The following is a 16,764-nucleotide window of genomic DNA, read 5'->3' as shown; positions in this document are numbered from 1 at the left end:
AAGCATATAATAAAACATTTTTGAAAATCATGATTAGAAAAAAAACGTACAAAGAACTTGAAAAGCACTGTTTTTTTTTAGGATAGTTCCAAATATGTGTTCCTGTTTGTTACAAAACAAAGCTACATTCACATACAAAATAAAAAGCAAATCCATAATGGATCCTTGGGATGAGGATCTTCTTAATTGAAATTAAACAAGGTCATCCAAGAAGGACCTGTACCTCTCGGTCATAATTTGTTCCATTTTGTTTCCTGAGAATTTCCTTCTCTTAAAGAAATTCTAAAATTTCTCTCTCTCTCGGCTCCTCATCCATTTTATTTCTTGTCTTCATCTTTTCTTGTACAAACAAGGTTTCAGTTCCAATTTAATTTTTTTAGCCTGTGCTGGCGCGTCTTTCTTCTTGACGAACTCAAATGAATAGAAATGGCTGTTTTCTGTGTCCTGGGGGGGGGGGGGGGATACAAATACAGTTGAAGTAAGACTTAATCAAATTTGCAGTAAAGGTTCAGCTGATTTAAAACTGAGAGGGAAAAACAGAAGAACTTTGTGAATGACTGACTGTGATACCAATGATTAGTACTGTGCCCTTTTTACTAGAGGCCTTCTTAGATATAAAAACATTTTTGCATGGTAAGCAATCATAGAATAATTAAATAATCCATTCATATACATAAATTATGATTATTATTGTTCTTAAAGCACCTACATACTCATTTAGCCATGTAATAATACACCACATTTACATTTTCTGCAAAGAAAGTACTCTTTGGTTTGATCAATAACCTTACCTTTGTAACCAGTTTGAAGCCCAGAGTTGACAACGCACTGACGAAACCACGCACATTGTCAAACCTACTGGCCACCTCCGCAATTTTGAGAACACCACTAAAGAAAACATAAAGCATAAACAACTAAACATCACTAAAGAGAACATAATGCATGAACAAGTTCAAATCTACAGTACAACACAGCAGTGATTCTGCATAGAACTGGTTCTCAGAAACAGACCACTGCAGTAAGTTAAATGAAGAAATAAAAGACAGTGTCGTTATAAGTTCTATCTAACGTAACAATCGGAACATTAGGATAGTTTCACAACTGTTGATGTCAGATAGTATACACGAAGTTGTACATATATTTAAAATGAGACATCTTCTTAAGATACATTGTGGACAATGAGCCAAATGTATAAGTGTCTCCTCTTTTAATTTGCATTGTGCAAAAGTCGGATGATGTACAACTTGAAACAGATTTATTACCCCATGACGAGCACTCTGTTTGCCTCTGCCAAGAAGTCGGTAAGATTAGTGCCCATGAGAGAAAGACAGAAGACGACAATATCGACGGATGCATCTTTCAAAGGGACCTGATGAAAGACAAGAGAATGAAAAAAAAAAAACAAAAACAAAACACAAACATACATTTATATGCAATGACGTTTGAGTTTGCAAAATCCACAGTATAAATTCATTGAGTGCTTATTATTCAGTAGTTGACGACTGATTTGAGCTTACTTTAGCCATGTCGCATGCAGTGACGAGATCACAAACGGGAGCCAAATCAAAGCAGTGCACTTTGTTCTTCACGCTGCGTGCAATTTTGCAGTCGCCACACCCAAAGTCAGCGACTACTAAGGAGGCCGGCCTGAAAGTGAAGCACAATATATGAGAAATTTCCCTCACATCTCAATATGGGCGAATAGAAATACACTAGATTTTGAATTACTGACCATGCTTGGTCATTTTTTTTTATAAAAGAAACTTGATAAATCAGAACATAATGGTAAGCTATAAATAAAATAAAAACAGGACAGAATCTCACTTCTGTCGAATGTAAGAGATGATGGCATCCACAGGGTTTGACGGCCAGTACTGAACTTGTGCAGTGTAACCACGATGGTAGATCTCAATGGCTTGGGGATCCTGTTTAAAGATGCGTCTGGCCTCACCACTGGATGTGGTGTACAACGTTTCGTTGATGTAGCGGAAACGGGCAGACTCTAATCGCTTTTCCATCCGCTGCCTTAAAGCAGACGAGCGGTCTACTGGAATCTTCTCCTCCTTTTTTTCTGTCTCCGTACCCTCTCCTGTGGATTCCTCCCCTCTCTCTGTAATTTCTTCATTTCTGTCAACAACCTGCTGCTTTAGTATTTGACGTAACTTTTCTGTCTTTAGTCTCACATTTCTATCGCTTTTGCGATGTTCCGTTGTTTCACAGAGCTGTGGTGTGTCTTTGTGCTCTTGGTTAAGAGACTCATGCTCAGACTTTGAGCATGTGTCAGAATACGTTTCAACTGTTAACTTTAACTGATTCTCATTCTTAACCACTGTGTTCTTACCACTCCCACAATTCTTTGTGTCCTTGATTTCTTTACTTTGCACTTCCTTCCTTGTCCTCTTAGCAGGCGTAACATCCTCCAGCACGGTTTTGTTAGTATTTAGAGTGACTTGTGTTTGCACTATTTCTTCTCCAGTTTTCATAACGGATTTTGTTTCTTCTGTGTTCTTTTGTGAATATTTATTCTTGCACCTTTTCTTGTTTTTCATTTTGTTCTTCCACTGTTTTCTGCTAAACTGTCTCTCAGTTTGCTCTTTTCCTTCCCCTGTTTTTCCATTTTGTTCCGTTTCTTCTGTTTTTTCTTTTTTACTTCTACGATTCACTGACTTCTTTTCTGTTTTGGCCCTGGCACCTGTTGCAAGAAACCAAAATATCAAAACATAATCTTTGAGAAAACAACAGTCCAACTTTAATAAGCTACGTTCAAACTTACCTGGAGCCTTTGATTCCCGTTTCAAAATTTTGCCCTTCAGAACTGTATCGGGCATGTCAGTCTTGCCTTCCTGCTCTCCGTCACTTCCGTGGGCAGAAGCCCTCTTGCGTTTTTTACATCTTTTCTTCTTTCTCTTTGTGGGTGATGGAAGTTCATCAGTCTCACTCTCACTGCCCTGTAGAGAGCTCCTCTCTTTCAAGACTGGTACGGATCCTAACGTTTGCAGAGTTCGCAATAAACTCTGCTTACCAACTCGCTTAGACTGCATAAAAGAAGAGACAACTAAAAGTTGGTGGCAACAAATTTGACAATCACTGGGTAGTGAGAGGTCATCCTAAAGTTCAACATATTTTACAAAATCTGGGCTTGTTGACTGGCCCCTCTTGCCCCACTTTTAGCTCACAGATCTTGGTATCAACACTCGGTCAAAACCTCGTATTCCATGAACAAACAAAATGTTTTAACTTGACAAACATGGGCAACCCTGTAAATATGTGAGGCGCCCAGAATACTGCACTGAAAACTTGTGTTTCATGACGCAGAAGTAAACATATATTGGGAAGTATCTTGTACTTAGCTTTGTGCATTGTACATACCTTACCAGTCAAGCCTGGTTTAGCAACAACGGAAGGGATTTTAGCATCATCTCCTGAGGCATCGTTCCATTCTTCCTCGGCAAACATGTCAGCAACACTAGGTGGAAAAAATGTTTGATTTGTTGTTTGGCATCTCACACGTGCACTTCACTCATGTGCATACGTACATCAGACTACCACATGTGGAAAATCAATTTTTACATACCCGCCTCATCAACAGTCCAGCACGGCTATATGTACAGCTTACACACCAACTGGTACAACTGTCTTCAACTGGTATTTATGAATCTGTTGTTAATAACTTCAACTTCTAGGCCGGCTGAAATGAAGACATCGACATGTTAATAAAAATTTGTGCTCATCGGCGAACTGATACCAAGCAGAATTATCCCTTTACAAATATCTACCGCCACCTACTGTACTGGAGAGCACTCGCTGATCATTAATTTTTGTTAAGAAAGTAGACAAGCAATCGTATCATTTACTTATTTGTGTAAATACTGTTTCCCAGTCAGATAGTTGTCTGTCATTTTCTCCAAGCAGAAAATCTCGATGAATGGGAAAACCAGCATCGATTACGACAGTGAAATGTTGTCACTCCAGGGCAGACGGTGGCGTTGTACACTATTTTATAGCAACACATAGACTGGCGAGGAAGATGTTATATTGTGAAATGGCGTCCCAACAACAACCTGGAGCAGCTACAGCTCAAGCTGGTGTACATCAAACAGCTGTACTTCAACAACCTCAACAACCACAACTGAGTCAGCAACAAGATTTTGACCCTGTCCACAGATTCAAGATGCTCATACCACAGCTGAAAGAAAGTCTACAGGTTCGTTCACGTTTTTGTACTGTAAGGACAGTGTACAAGAGGGTTCGTTCTTGTTAGCGTGATATGTTATTGTGTAAAATTATTATGTTATACGCCGTTGATTCTCAATGTAAACAAAGTATTTGCTTTAAACAGCTTTATTATGCCATGTACAGGATAGTCATGCTCACCCTTTTTCCTCCCCAGAATGTCATGAGCATCGCTTCACTGAATTTTGCTCATAACACAGCTATTGACAATGGGATGTAAGTGTTGAATTGCTTTAATATTTTTAATTGTTCCTTAACAAGAAGTATTTGCCCATTAACATCGAAGTCGAGATTTTCATTTATGTTCTTTACGTTTGAAATATAGCAAAAGTAACGACGCCACGGTACAGCGCTTTGACAAGAGTTTAGAGGAATTTTATGCTCTCTGTGATCAGCTGGAGCTCTGTTTGGTGAGTTGGCTCGAGATATCATACAGTCCACATACCATCCTCATAATTCAGTCTGACAATATCGAAAAAGCAGTTATTAGGATTAACAGGGTCTATGTTTCACAATCTGGCTGTGAAAGGAGAGACACATTTTTATGACATTTGAACCTGTATGTGGGGTTCAGGTGATCCATTACATAGACACAGACACAGACACAATCATGATCTTTAAAGAACCTTTATGTGCACTCTTTTTAGTGTATGAACTCAACATTGTGAAACCAAGTATTATTATTATCTAAAAAATATTATATGTGAATATCATGCCATATATTTTTGGTAGAATACATGATTTTTTTTAAAAGTCCCTTCCTTACTTTGGCTCACCTTTATTGAGCTCTTATCAAATTGTGATCTGTTTTCTGTATTACATTTTTGAATGTACTGCATATTGACAATTAATGCCTCAAATGTAGCCTCATTACTTTGACAGGCAAATTCAGTGAATGGGCTGCCAGTGGGGTCAATATTGGTATTATCTAACAAAGACATGTATAAGCTATTGACTGACAGATGATATCAGTAGTAGTTTGAGCCAAATACTGTTTTTGTCTGACAGGTAACTCATCGAATATTTTTTCTTTCTCTTCAGCGGCTCGCTCATGAATGCCTCTCCCAAAGTATTGACAGCGCAAAACACTCACCCAACCTGGTGCCTACTGCCACCAAACCAGACACAGTACAGACAGAATCACTCTCCTACTCTCAGTACCTAAGCATGATCAAATCGCAGATATCCTGTGCCAAAGACATCCATAATGCTCTTTTGGAGTGCTCAAAGAAGATCGCAGGAAAAGGCCAGCAACAAGGAATCCTTTAGTCATGTCCTCTCTGTTTCCCTCTTTTGATTATGTTTGCTCTGCTTAAGATTTTTGATTACTGTTGAGAATAAAATAGTTTTTTCTTTGTGATATTCTACTTTCTCATTTTTATTGTTCATTATTTTATAATATATATTTTTGGTATTGTGCAAGTGATCTTTTACTGCAGTACAACTACAGATTTTCATGTAATCTAAGGCTGTTTCCCAGTCTTGGTCCTGGTGGTGCACCGCTATGCAGATTTTAGGTCTCTTACTGCTCTAAATGCATCTGCTTCTAAATTGTGATATTTAGCTGATGTGTTGAATCAGGGGTGAGCAGGGAGAGCTCTATGGTGCAGTACTGTAAGCCTCCAACACTGATCAGAGACACTGTCAAATGCAGCCCAGGAAATACACCGAAGTTCAGTGACATTTATTTAGATTTTTTTTTATATGAATTTGGACAACGTTGAATTTGGACAAAGTTTGTAAAATTTCATTTACTCCTGACATTAAATTTTGATGTCTAGCCTCAGAAAGCTGTATTTGCATTGTCATTAAGTTTCTGTCTGTGCACTTTCTAAACGTGCTATACTGAATGTTTCCTGAGATGCATTTACAATGTATATATATATATATTTGATTTTTTTCATAAGCGAGGAATTGACAGTTGGTATTATTTACATACATACTGTCCAGTTTAAGTCAGACGGGCTATATGTCCATAAGAGCAGTAATTGCCGGTTGACCGGACATGACTGAACTGAGAGCGGCAACATGAGAGCAATGCTTTGTTGATGTTTCAAGTGTAGCAGCGATCAATTCTTCAGTTCTTTCACGGGCTGTGAGGTTGGTTGCGCTGTGGTTTACCTAGGCAAAGTATTTAATCTTGTTAACAGGAAATCCTTGTTTCAAATCCCAGCCTTGCCAGTTTCAACTCAAATACAACATAATACACTATTCTTTGCAGGTGGAGATGGTAGATTATACTTAATGTCAATCAAAAGCAACATATGAACACTCAGATGAAAAAAAAACACACACACACGGCTTTGTTCAACACAGGAATAGGGCTATCATTCAAATATGGGACAGAGGGCAGGCCCCCAGGTGACATTTTCCATAGGCAAGCCCAAAAGAAAAAGTTGGAAAGTAATCGTGAGCACCATTTCGTAAAAAACAAATAAATAAAATGGGTGTCATTTTCCTTGCGCCTTCATATTGTACCATGTTTCTAGACAGGCAAGTCCAAGATTTCCAGTTTGGATAAATAACAAGAAATTAATTCCCGATTTAAAAGAAAACACATATCTCCTTCCGGCCGTTGAAATTTAACGTGAAATTTTAGAAAGATGCACAAAAAAATCACGCAATCTGTGACCACTATTTGTTGGTAGAATTTGCATATCAAAGCGTTAAGACACTGGCCTTTGCATGTGTGGGCCCGAGCAAGTCACAGTTGTACTTCAACATGTGGCGCCGTGGCTTAGTTGGTTAAAGCGCCTGTCTAGTAAACAGGAGATCCTGGGTTCGAATCCCAGCGGTGCCTATTTGCTGCTACATGCCTATTAAAACCCTTAAGCTGTCCTTTCAAGTTGTTGAGGAAACTTTAAGCTTTGGGAACTTGGTGAGAGAGCTTCAGTTCTAAAATGAGCAGTGTTTAAGCCTTGCTACTGGTATTACACTTGTCTCTTCTCTCTAGTGGCTGTCTTGTCTTACTGACTGTATTTGTTTGGTGAGCTGTCTCCTGAGCTGCAGAACTGACCTGTTTATTCCAGTGCTGGAGTAAGTCGAACATGCATTACTTCAGTTCTACTTGAATCTATTGTTGTTACTGTTACCTGAGACAAGGAGGTTGGCTCTCTGGTACAATATTAAAACCTGTCAACAGCACGCACTGCTTCATCAGCTGTGTATCACTTATGCTAATCTGGACTGTTATTTTCCTACTTGTTTTCTTGAGGAATCAGAAAGGCAGACACTGTTACACCAGTCTTATCACACATGTTCACCTTGCTCAGTGTTTGACAAAAGCCTGGCACTATGAACTGGATTCTTGGCTCACTGTTTAATTGTTGCCTTCTGCTCAAAGCCCCATGGTATAGTCCACACCAGCAATAGCCTGGACAGCAGTACAAATTTATCATTAGCATGCCTATAAGGTAGCATAACATTATCCTGTGTCTTAATGTCATTCTATACAGCTTCATAAAGTTTATTAGATTGTTTAAAAAGCAGTCAATTTTAGGACTTAAGATCCTATTCTAACGTCAAGGCAACCAGCAGAACAATTGTGGGTCAGGCCATCTTGTACTGCTCAAGAACATGTGGCGCCGTGGCTTAGTTGGTTAAAGCGCCTGTCTAGTAAACAGGAGATCCTGGGTTCGAATCCCAGCGGTGCCTATTTGCTTGCCTGCCTGCAAAATTACAGTACATTCCTGGAAAGGCTTTCATACCATTTAGAAAACTAATAGGTCAAGTGAACTTTGGAATCTGGATTAGTGGTGTTGACCGAACAATGTTCAGTGCTGCTACTGTTGCTGGGTTTCCCCCTATGTTCTCACAGCTATCACTATTTCATCTTGAGGTTCACCCTTCATTATACCTGGCACATACACTCCAGGTTTTTCCCCACTGTTTTGCACTAACCAGACATAATCAAAACGATTACCATAAGTGCTTGCTACCCAATCGCTCTTTTTGGACAGGTCTGTTGGAGACAGCTGCAGAAGACATCTATTACTACATTTGTCTGGAGCTATAGAACTCACTTGCATGGATGAAATCTCTAAAATTTCATGTTCAGTGTAAAATAATCCCTGTCACTTAAACACCTTTACAAATACATTTTATTAGTTCATTTACAATCACCTATGTCTGACAAAGACCACAATACAAGGTATAGAAACAAAAATGAAGTAAATAGATTAAACATGTACCCGAGGTAGTGTGTATTAATCTTCCTGAAATGTGTCTTGTTGTATTTATTTGTTGTATTGAATCCAGACCTGAGCTAAAAAACTTAAGAAAAATATGAGACATAAAACAATAAGAAGGCATGATCAAATTAGGAGAAAAAAAATAAAAACTGACAAAAATTAGACAAAGGACCACACGACAGCATATGTTTTAGAATACACTGCAGCTGCAGAGAGGTCCTCTAGCAAGTACGTGATGAGTGGAAGGATATGTATTCCCAAGTAAATCTATCACTGTTTCTAAGTATCTAAAAGAATATGGAAAAACCAGAATTGGCACAGCTGTTTTTGAATGAAATCTGTATTGTGTAAGTTGACGAGGAGATACCAAACATTAACTTATTATTTGGCTATTTTACATTTTGCACCATGTATTTGGTAGATGTATCACATAACTTTAAAAAATACTCAAGTACTTTATGTCAAAATGCACACCAGGTGGTAAATCAGGAGGTAAACAATATCTTTCAGTAATCCTTTTGTACATATTGGTCATGATGGCGGTTTTTGTCATCCAGCAAAGCAATAAGACCTTATCTGGGCAGGTGATTGTGAATTTGGTTCTAATGACGCTGAGGCTTGGGAGAGGGACGAGGATGACGGTTGGGTTGGTTTGGACCAATGTATTTTAGGGGGGTGTAACTGGGCTTTTCTATCACTGTCAATCCAAGATATGGCTGCAAGACATGAGGTACACGAACTGTCCCATCCTGTAAAAAAACCAAAAAACAAAAACAGAAGTGTTAGAAACTATTCGATCAGTAGATCCATCCTCACATCATCTAGATCACAATATTCTGTTTGTAACTCTGTTAGATTAGGGCATACCTCTCCCTTCTGGTACTGATTTGACACTTTTACACTCATAGCATGAGGTTTCCCCTTCTTTGAATGCTAACTGTGCTATTGCTTAAATGTGTTTTTTTTTGTTGTATTTATTAGAAAGCTTCTCCAACATCTTCCTGCTGGACTTGAGCCTGTTTCTTGGCATTGTAAAGACAGGGCAATCATTGCTAATCAAGTATTCATCACTTCCACAATATGTATGAAGAATGCAAAATTTTTTAATTTTACCTTTGTCTGATGGGACTCCAAAATTGCAATTACAGTTCGGGGAATAGCACACGCCGTAGCATTTACCTGGAGCATCATCAACGATAAAATACATTTAGGTTAAGTCAGTTTCCACACCATGTGAACTTATGACTTCCTATGTAATTTCATATAGCTGTCCAACACTACCCCTCAAGCTAATACACTAAAAATCAGATCAGCAGAACTATGGCTGCACATATCAAGATATATATGCAGCTTAAATTACAAGACACATATGAATTTTGACATTACACGCACTCTATTACAGAGAGGCAAAAATCTTTTTTGTCTCAGTAAATCAGCCTCCTAACTTTGCTCTCATCTTATGTGGGTAAATTACATGTAAAATTACTTTCTCATGTTAGCACACAATGAACCTAGAGGTTATGTTTTCAGGTGCTGCTCTGTGAGTGAATAGTGCCATTCAATGTTCTGTGAGAGTGTCCACTTCCTTCTGCTCATATGAAAACATGAAATGAATTGTGTTGCATGTAGAGTGTACATGACCAGTCTCTCACTGTGTGGGCATAATGCAGCTTGCCCTCCTCGTCCTCGTACACAATGTTAAGTCGACGACTCTGGTAGTCAGTACAGTTTGATGCGCTGGATATCTACAGTGAAATACAAGGTTTAAAAAACAACATGAAAAGAGGACAAGGAGACAGATATTGAAGCTTCAGCCTACAGTCTGAGAGCAAGAGGATGAATGACAGTACATCTTTTGTTTAAATTTTTGCCTTTATGAATCTCCTGTTAACCGTAAAGTCTCCCTTTCACGCTGCAGTTACCTCAGGCTAGCGTCCTCAAATACATGTGCAGCCAGCCACTCCATTTTATTAACTCTACTTGGTACAGTGCCATGAGGTGACTTCACATATGGGAGGGAATCACAGTTTGCTTAATCATCCAACTTCATACTCTCCTGACTCATAAATAACTGGGTTTTGAGCCATGAAGCCTACATGTAGCACACGGCAAAACAATGCCTAAAACAGGAGTCGGAGCATACATTAATATTTGCATTCAGCTTCACCACCCTCACAAGAGTTTATTTATAATATGATTCATGCAGGACATTTCAAATGAATGATTTCTCTGTCGTTCCATTAGTGCTATAATCACAATCAGTATTGAGCGTACCTCTCCAAAGCTGCCCCGCCCTGGCATCCAGGCTTCAATATCATACTTCCTGTAAGCAGGGGGGCCAAGCTCCTGAGTGGGCATGTCCAAGACCCTGGGAATGTGAACGGGTGAACGGGTGATGAGCAATGGATCTATAAAACGAGCTAAGCCCCTCTGCAAGTGTTGGGCTATGAAAGCAACTCGATTATCGTGAATTTAACATAATAAACAAACTGTAAGTTTAATTAAACATAATATTAGTTGACTGAAATTGACTCAACTTAAAAAAAAATAGAACAAACGAAACAACCAATAAGTCAATCAGGTCACATTTTCAAACTATTAACAGGTTCTAAGATTCATAAGAATTTCTTCCCACAGCCAAAATATACATCTGCTGATGTGTGTGTGTGAAATCAGCTTTGATTTACCTGAAATGAAGCTCAAGGGCAGAGAACATTTCCCTCTGTAACGACACAAACTCCTCTAACAGGCACGAACTCTCCTCTCCTGTTTCATCTGCAGTCACACCAAACATCTCCACCTGTACCGCACAAAGATCAGGAGCTTTCAATTCCTACTACACTAAATGGCCACACTTATATCTACATAGAGGCACAAAGTATTGGATCTTCTTCTGATGCTGAATTCATTTGTTGTTGTTGTTGTTGTTTTTGTTCTGATAACAAAATTAGATTGCAGACTATATTATATAGTTTTTCAATTCCATAAATAAATATTGATTTTCTGTCTATTTTAGTACAGACAAGGCTAAAGGAAAGAAAGGTTGATATTGTTCACATTTCCCTGGATTACACATGTAGCATCAAATTGTGTTTGACTGAAAAAAAAAAAGACTCACTCCAGTTTCCAGGTAATACAAATACACCATTTAAATGTGCACCTAGACATTAAGATGTTATTACAAATACCGCAACAGTTAGCACTAAAAGTGTACAAATCTCATTATTTAATATAGCTCGCTATGGCTCCCATATCGCACAGCAGTAAGAGTTAATGGTAAGGTATATCATAATTTTTACATGGATACTTTGTGGGTACAGTGTGGATGCAAAGTCAGTGGTGAATAATTTTAGTAGTTGTATTGAGAAGGTGATAACAAGATATGTGATAATGACAGATATTGAGATGTTCCTTAGAGATAATAACTTCTCTATCTGTTCAAATTCTGACCAAATTTATCATGTCCTTTGATATTGGTGACACTCATGATTTAAGTCTTCTCATCACCTTGTTGAAGTGATGGACCCTGTACAGCCCCCAGGTTTCTCGGCCTGTGTCCGTTTCAGCCCTGTAACAGGTACTACTGCACACTGTTCTATGAGCAGAAAATAAAAACATACACACATCTGTGATTATTACAGCAAAAGCAAAGTCAACTGTACAAGTCAGAGTCTGATCTGCTATTGAATAAAATGTATGTGTTCTTCTCAACAGATATAACAGACTGGTAATAGGGGTCAAACTGTTTTATTAAAATGATGAAGTGTCTCTTAATACATGTGCATACAGCTTTGTATATATTTATAATCTTGGCTAAATATAAAAAGAGAGCGAGAAAAACCAATTTGTTCACTCTTCGCTAAAACATGTCCATACTGTGTCGTAACTGACTGTGAACATACTTCAAAACATGCAGAATGTTAGTTAGATTGCCCTAACCTGACTGGTAGATCTTTCCAATTCACTGCATGATCCATGAAATAACCTGGGAGAACAAATCACACACCACTATTTCGTTTTCATTGTTTTTGTCCAGATCAACAAATATTCTCAGCACAAATGCATGAAATCATAGTTACAAGATCTTATAGGTTTTGAGTTTACTCTTTAGGATTTGCTCCTCTGGCTAAACATTAGTGTATATCATAATTCAACAAGCCAAAGTGATCTTATTATCATTGCTCTATATGAGTAATAACAACAACAAAAAAACATTGTCTTGTCTTTCCCAGTTCCTTACCTGCTACTCCCACCTCGCCTGTGCCCGCCAGGTTAAGGTCAGGGAAGCGTGAGGGGTCTAAGGAGTAAACCTGTGACCTGTGGGCATTGGGCTGCATCCCACAGCCCTCCTGGAGGACAGAGACACAGAAAACAGTGACAAATACAGCAAACAACTGTGTAGGGACCTAAAACTGGAACTTATTAGCTTCAGTCCCTACGGTAAGTTTATTGGCAAGGAATGTTGTATCTAATAGTGTGTTTTCTTCAGGGCTCCAGAGGTAATTACTGACATAAAAGATTGAATGAGTATTGACTCTCTATGGGCCATACACAGAAACTAAAATGTTGGCACCATAAACTGATACTGCAGGAAGAGAACAGACAATGGATGCATTCTTACTGCACTAGTACACAAGTACATACATAACTGAATTTAACAAAATATATGTCTGAACAGGTGAGTCACGCTCTGTGCATCTTCAGTGAAACCAGTTCTGTATGCGAATAGTCCATTATTCATTGATGATAAGTTTTTGAAAATTACATATAAGAATATTGTGTTTTTGATGCTCCGTCCACAGTTAGAGCACCTGTGTCAACCAAGTGTGTCTGCAACTGGCCAGAGCAGGTTATCTAGCAGTTTAACACATTAAATACAACATATCAATTTATAATTCATTTCAAAGGACAATACATTCAACTTCATAGGTTTTTTTTGTTTTTCCACACTGAGGTGATTCAAGCAGTTGATTCAGCTCATATGTAAAATCCAAACGGAAAGAGCTTAGGTGTTGTTGAATGTAAAATGACTACAGTGGATGGAAGCAATGGGAGGGAACTAAGATGTCTAATTTGTTTGGTTGACTGTTTTTATAAGTAGTCAGGAGGAATTAATAAGGTAATACAGTACTTACAAAAACAGCTCCTTTTAACATGTCTGGAACAACCATGGGAATAAAACCCTATGAGAGATTGAGAAACTTGAGACAAATTGCTTGTTCTGTTGTTCTAGCAGAGCAATCATTTTTTAAAAGGGTAACTGAAATCATGATTCCAGTCTAAGTGTTTTTACATGTTCATCAGCAGAGAGCATCATTAATCAACGCACAAAAGAAGCAATACGTGTAAATGCACATATTTGAAAAGAAGTGCACCCACCCGCTGTTGTAAAAAGTCTAGTGCGAAATTTTGCAGAGCTGTCTGGAGTCTGGCCCCTGCACCTCTCAGATAATATGACCTGTGACCAGACACGTGTGCCAGTCGCCTATGGTGGAGTACAAAAGGTTGTTGGTAAGATAGGTCTTGACAAGGGCAATATTTAAGTAGGTAAAAAGGTAAAAAGCATTTCATCTGCATTGGTGGTTCAGTGGTAGAATTCTCGCCTGCCACGCGGGAGGCCCGGGTTCGATTCCCGGCCAATGCATCAATTATGTTTAGCCAAGTTAGAGAAAAGGTCTCTAAAAGTTAGAGAACCGGGCTTGTGACTGGAGGGTTGTCAGTTCAATTCCCAGGCTCAACATCCATGGCTGTGTGCCCTTAAGCAAGGCACTTAACCCTAATGCTCCCTGGGCGCAGAGGAATTATGCCCACTGCCCCTGCGTCTGTTGTGTGTGTTCACTACTGGTGTGTTGGTTGGGTTAAATGCAGAGACAAATTCACTGTTCACAGTGTGTGTGCAATACTTTAAACGGAGATTTACATTTAAAGTATGAGGTGTGCACACACACAGAGATAAAGAGAGAGAGAAAACAAGCACATTGTTCAATGTCTGACCTCTGTCTGATGATATCAAGTGCCTCTCCAATTTCCAAATGACCTTTGGGTTTAAAGTTAAACTCTGTAAGGGAACACGCACCAATCATAAGTCAAAGCAATCGGACAATTTATTTAAAGCACTCTCATTTCAGTTAACATCCAGCATATTCCAAGCCCTGTGAGATAACAACATTGAAATTGCTACAAATATTCCACACTTTACCTGGTTTCTTTCCAACAAATTCAACCACTCTTGCATTGCTTTCATCTCCTATTGGCTGAAACAAGAAAGCACATTTAAAGTTTCCTGTCAAAAAGAATTATATTTCACTGCCAGTAGTTTCTGAACACATGGAACATTTGTTTGCAGATGCCAAGTATGTTACCATTGTTAAACTGTTATAGTGCGTTCAAAACAAAACTTTGCCTTTATCATGTCATTATAGCATATATCATGTTGTTATAGCATGGTGATCAAAAGATGTAATACTACTACAAAAGCAAGTGCCATGTCTTTCTGCTTCCCCAGAGTCAAGCGTTTCAAACCAGTGTCAACACTGATATTATGGTGAAGCATTATGTGTTTCAACATTCTTAACACTGTTTCTCCAAGCACATTACTTCACATCATTATTATTTTGTTACTTTTGAACACTGTCAAGCATTAAATTGTTTGTCAGTGAACAATTATTTAATATTTCCATTCACAATAAATGCAGAAAAAGAAAGTATGGATCCTCACCACATTTGGATGTGTTCTGTTAGGGAAGCCGCAGCGCTCGGCTGTAGTGCTCCTGCTCCAAGTCATTCTCCTTTGGGTACAACTGACTCAGTTTCATTCTAATCTGCCTCCCTTCCTCTCTTGCCGTCTTGTATTCTGATATCTGTGAAGAGGGAATAAAAGGAAAGATAACATTTAAGCAGATTTCCCAGCCAGTATGTATTCCATCGATCAACCAGACCTAAACATTTTATAGACAAATTAAAAGTACACTGGTGGGCATGTCAGTTCCAGCTATGCAAGAGGGGAGCTCTTTACAAGATTTTTCCCAGTGTTCTGTACACAGACGCCGTCATAAACGCTTAGTCATGCCATGTATCAAAAACGGGGGGATGGAGATAGTCCTAAAATAGGTCTGTATCCTTGAAATCCCAGGACTTAACAAGAATTCCCTGAAAGTACAAATAGCGTTTCTATATAGCTATTCATTTTCAAAATACTTTATGGTATTTTTGCATTGCACCAAATACCTGTTGAAAGTTTGTAAGATGGTATACAGAGAAAGGAAGTCAAATTAAGCTCCACTATGTTTTCATGCTGACAGTTAAAATGCAGTGCAACTTATATAGCTGTAATCTCAGTTCCAAACAATCAACTGTACACCAGCCTTACATTTAAATATGAAGGGTTCATAATTTTCCATCACTAAAACACATACCTCTGGTAGAATTTTCTTGTCATGCTGATCCTATTGAAAAAATGTACAAAAGTCAATATTGCAACACAGGTCGAGATATGAAAATATTTGATATTTTGAGTGGTGTGCAGAAGTCCATACAAATTTCATTTAAAGTAGCCACATGTGATACCTACCACAAGTGCTCGAACTTTCTCACTGATCGTTTTCTTATGTTCCTCAAGAAGAGAAATTTCTTGTCGCACGTCCTGAAGCTCTTTCCAGACGGAGATCTACAGTTGCACATAAGTTATGACTACTACTGACAGAATTCCAGAATTGCCTTTGGAACATTTCATTGTAATGGAGATATTTGCATGATTTTCCAGGTGAAAATGTCAATGACAACCAAACACATTTTCAGCCCCATTCCTTCATATCATATCCAACGCTACAAAACAATCCCAAGGCTGAAACAGGTTATGCTTACCATTTTTCTGATATCCTCTGCCCGTAGTTCTCCTTTCCGATGTTCCACCTCGGCAATGACTTGGTCCGTCTCCTCGCACACCCTTTGCATATCAATCTCAGGTTTATCACTGTAGCCTGCACAGATGTGCTCGTAAAGGCTACTTCGGACGGTATTAGAGGAGCATGACCGGGTAAATAGCCTAATTCCACATCTGACTGTAACATAATGACTCCTTCTTGGTTTCAATAGAGATGAAAAGCAAAACCGTGTGACCGCTCCGAAGGAGGTCGCCATACTTTCACAGAATCTACGGCAGCCTGTTTGTTTTGAATGTCTTGTCAGAGACGGGAGATTTAAAAACGCTGAATGATTATGCGCCACACTCCTTCTAAAATAATACACTTTCTAACGACAGTGATTTAGTTAAAAGGATTTAGACGAGATTCTGCTGGGATATGAAAACGTAGCTTCAATACAACAGGACTTTTATGATATT

At 38.7% G+C, this 16,764-nt stretch overlaps 3 protein-coding genes and 3 non-coding genes across 6 annotated transcripts; 4 read left to right on the top strand and 2 right to left on the bottom strand.

Annotated features, from left to right (window-relative positions):
- Positions 1-79: 79 nt before the first annotated feature.
- rrp8 (ribosomal RNA processing 8) lies at positions 80-3,663 on the bottom strand. The gene is made up of 8 exons (XM_030778046.1): positions 3,575-3,663; positions 3,370-3,466; positions 2,774-3,035; positions 1,825-2,692; positions 1,518-1,647; positions 1,263-1,369; positions 792-888; positions 80-444 (listed from the first exon to the last, which is right to left on the bottom strand). Exons 2-8 carry the CDS (start codon positions 3,454-3,456, stop codon positions 331-333), a joined length of 1,665 nt encoding a protein of 554 aa, XP_030633906.1. The 5' UTR covers positions 3,457-3,466; positions 3,575-3,663; the 3' UTR covers positions 80-330.
- Positions 3,664-4,042: 379 nt separating this feature from the next.
- On the top strand, positions 4,043-5,550 carry med29 (mediator complex subunit 29). Its single transcript, XM_030777874.1, has 4 exons — positions 4,043-4,204; positions 4,391-4,449; positions 4,559-4,643; positions 5,275-5,550. Exons 1-4 carry the CDS (start codon positions 4,043-4,045, stop codon positions 5,500-5,502), a joined length of 534 nt encoding a protein of 177 aa, XP_030633734.1. The 3' UTR covers positions 5,503-5,550.
- Positions 5,551-6,959: 1,409 nt separating this feature from the next.
- trnat-agu (transfer RNA threonine (anticodon AGU)) lies at positions 6,960-7,033 on the top strand. Its single transcript has one exon. It is a non-coding gene; the product is annotated as a tRNA-Thr (tRNA).
- Positions 7,034-7,813: 780 nt separating this feature from the next.
- trnat-agu (transfer RNA threonine (anticodon AGU)) lies at positions 7,814-7,887 on the top strand. The gene has a single exon. It is a non-coding gene; the product is annotated as a tRNA-Thr (tRNA).
- Positions 7,888-9,025: 1,138 nt separating this feature from the next.
- On the bottom strand, positions 9,026-16,562 carry sars2 (seryl-tRNA synthetase 2, mitochondrial). The gene is given in 17 exon segments (XM_030778045.1): positions 9,026-9,172; positions 9,537-9,602; positions 10,076-10,168; positions 10,698-10,791; positions 11,111-11,223; positions 11,931-12,018; positions 12,363-12,408; positions 12,664-12,772; positions 13,559-13,606; positions 13,803-13,908; positions 14,418-14,481; positions 14,623-14,677; positions 15,142-15,165; positions 15,167-15,283; positions 15,839-15,868; positions 15,994-16,089; positions 16,287-16,562. Coding segments are annotated over 17 exon segments (1,572 nt in total).
- trnag-gcc (transfer RNA glycine (anticodon GCC)) lies at positions 13,997-14,067 on the top strand. Its single transcript has one exon. It is a non-coding gene; the product is annotated as a tRNA-Gly (tRNA).
- Positions 16,563-16,764: the final 202 nt, after the last annotated feature.

This window comes from Chanos chanos, chromosome 6 (genome assembly GCF_902362185.1).
Source record: "Chanos chanos chromosome 6, fChaCha1.1, whole genome shotgun sequence".
NCBI classification, from domain to species: domain Eukaryota; kingdom Metazoa; phylum Chordata; class Actinopteri; order Gonorynchiformes; family Chanidae; genus Chanos; species Chanos chanos.
The sequence above is the reverse complement of the archived record's forward strand: the minus strand, read 5'-3'. Positions and strand labels throughout refer to the sequence as shown.

Excerpts from the sequence above, each read along its gene's own strand:
- med29 (XM_030777874.1), top strand. The coding sequence starts at position 4,043 with ATGGCGTCCCAACAACAACCTGGAGCAGCTACAGCTCAAGCTGGTGTA. Across the intron at positions 4,450-4,558 it reads ACAGCTATTGACAATGGGAT|CAAAAGTAACGACGCCACGG; the intron begins GTAAGTGTTGAA and ends TTTGAAATATAG. Across the intron at positions 4,644-5,274 it reads ATCAGCTGGAGCTCTGTTTG|CGGCTCGCTCATGAATGCCT; the intron begins GTGAGTTGGCTC and ends CTTTCTCTTCAG.
- rrp8 (XM_030778046.1), bottom strand. The coding sequence starts at position 3,456 with ATGTTTGCCGAGGAAGAATGGAACGATGCCTCAGGAGATGATGCTAAA. Across the intron at positions 3,036-3,369 it reads AACCAGGCTTGACTGGTAAG|TCTAAGCGAGTTGGTAAGCA; the intron begins GTATGTACAATG and ends TCTTTTATGCAG. Across the intron at positions 1,370-1,517 it reads CTGCATGCGACATGGCTAAA|GTCCCTTTGAAAGATGCATC; the intron begins GTAAGCTCAAAT and ends GTCTTTCATCAG.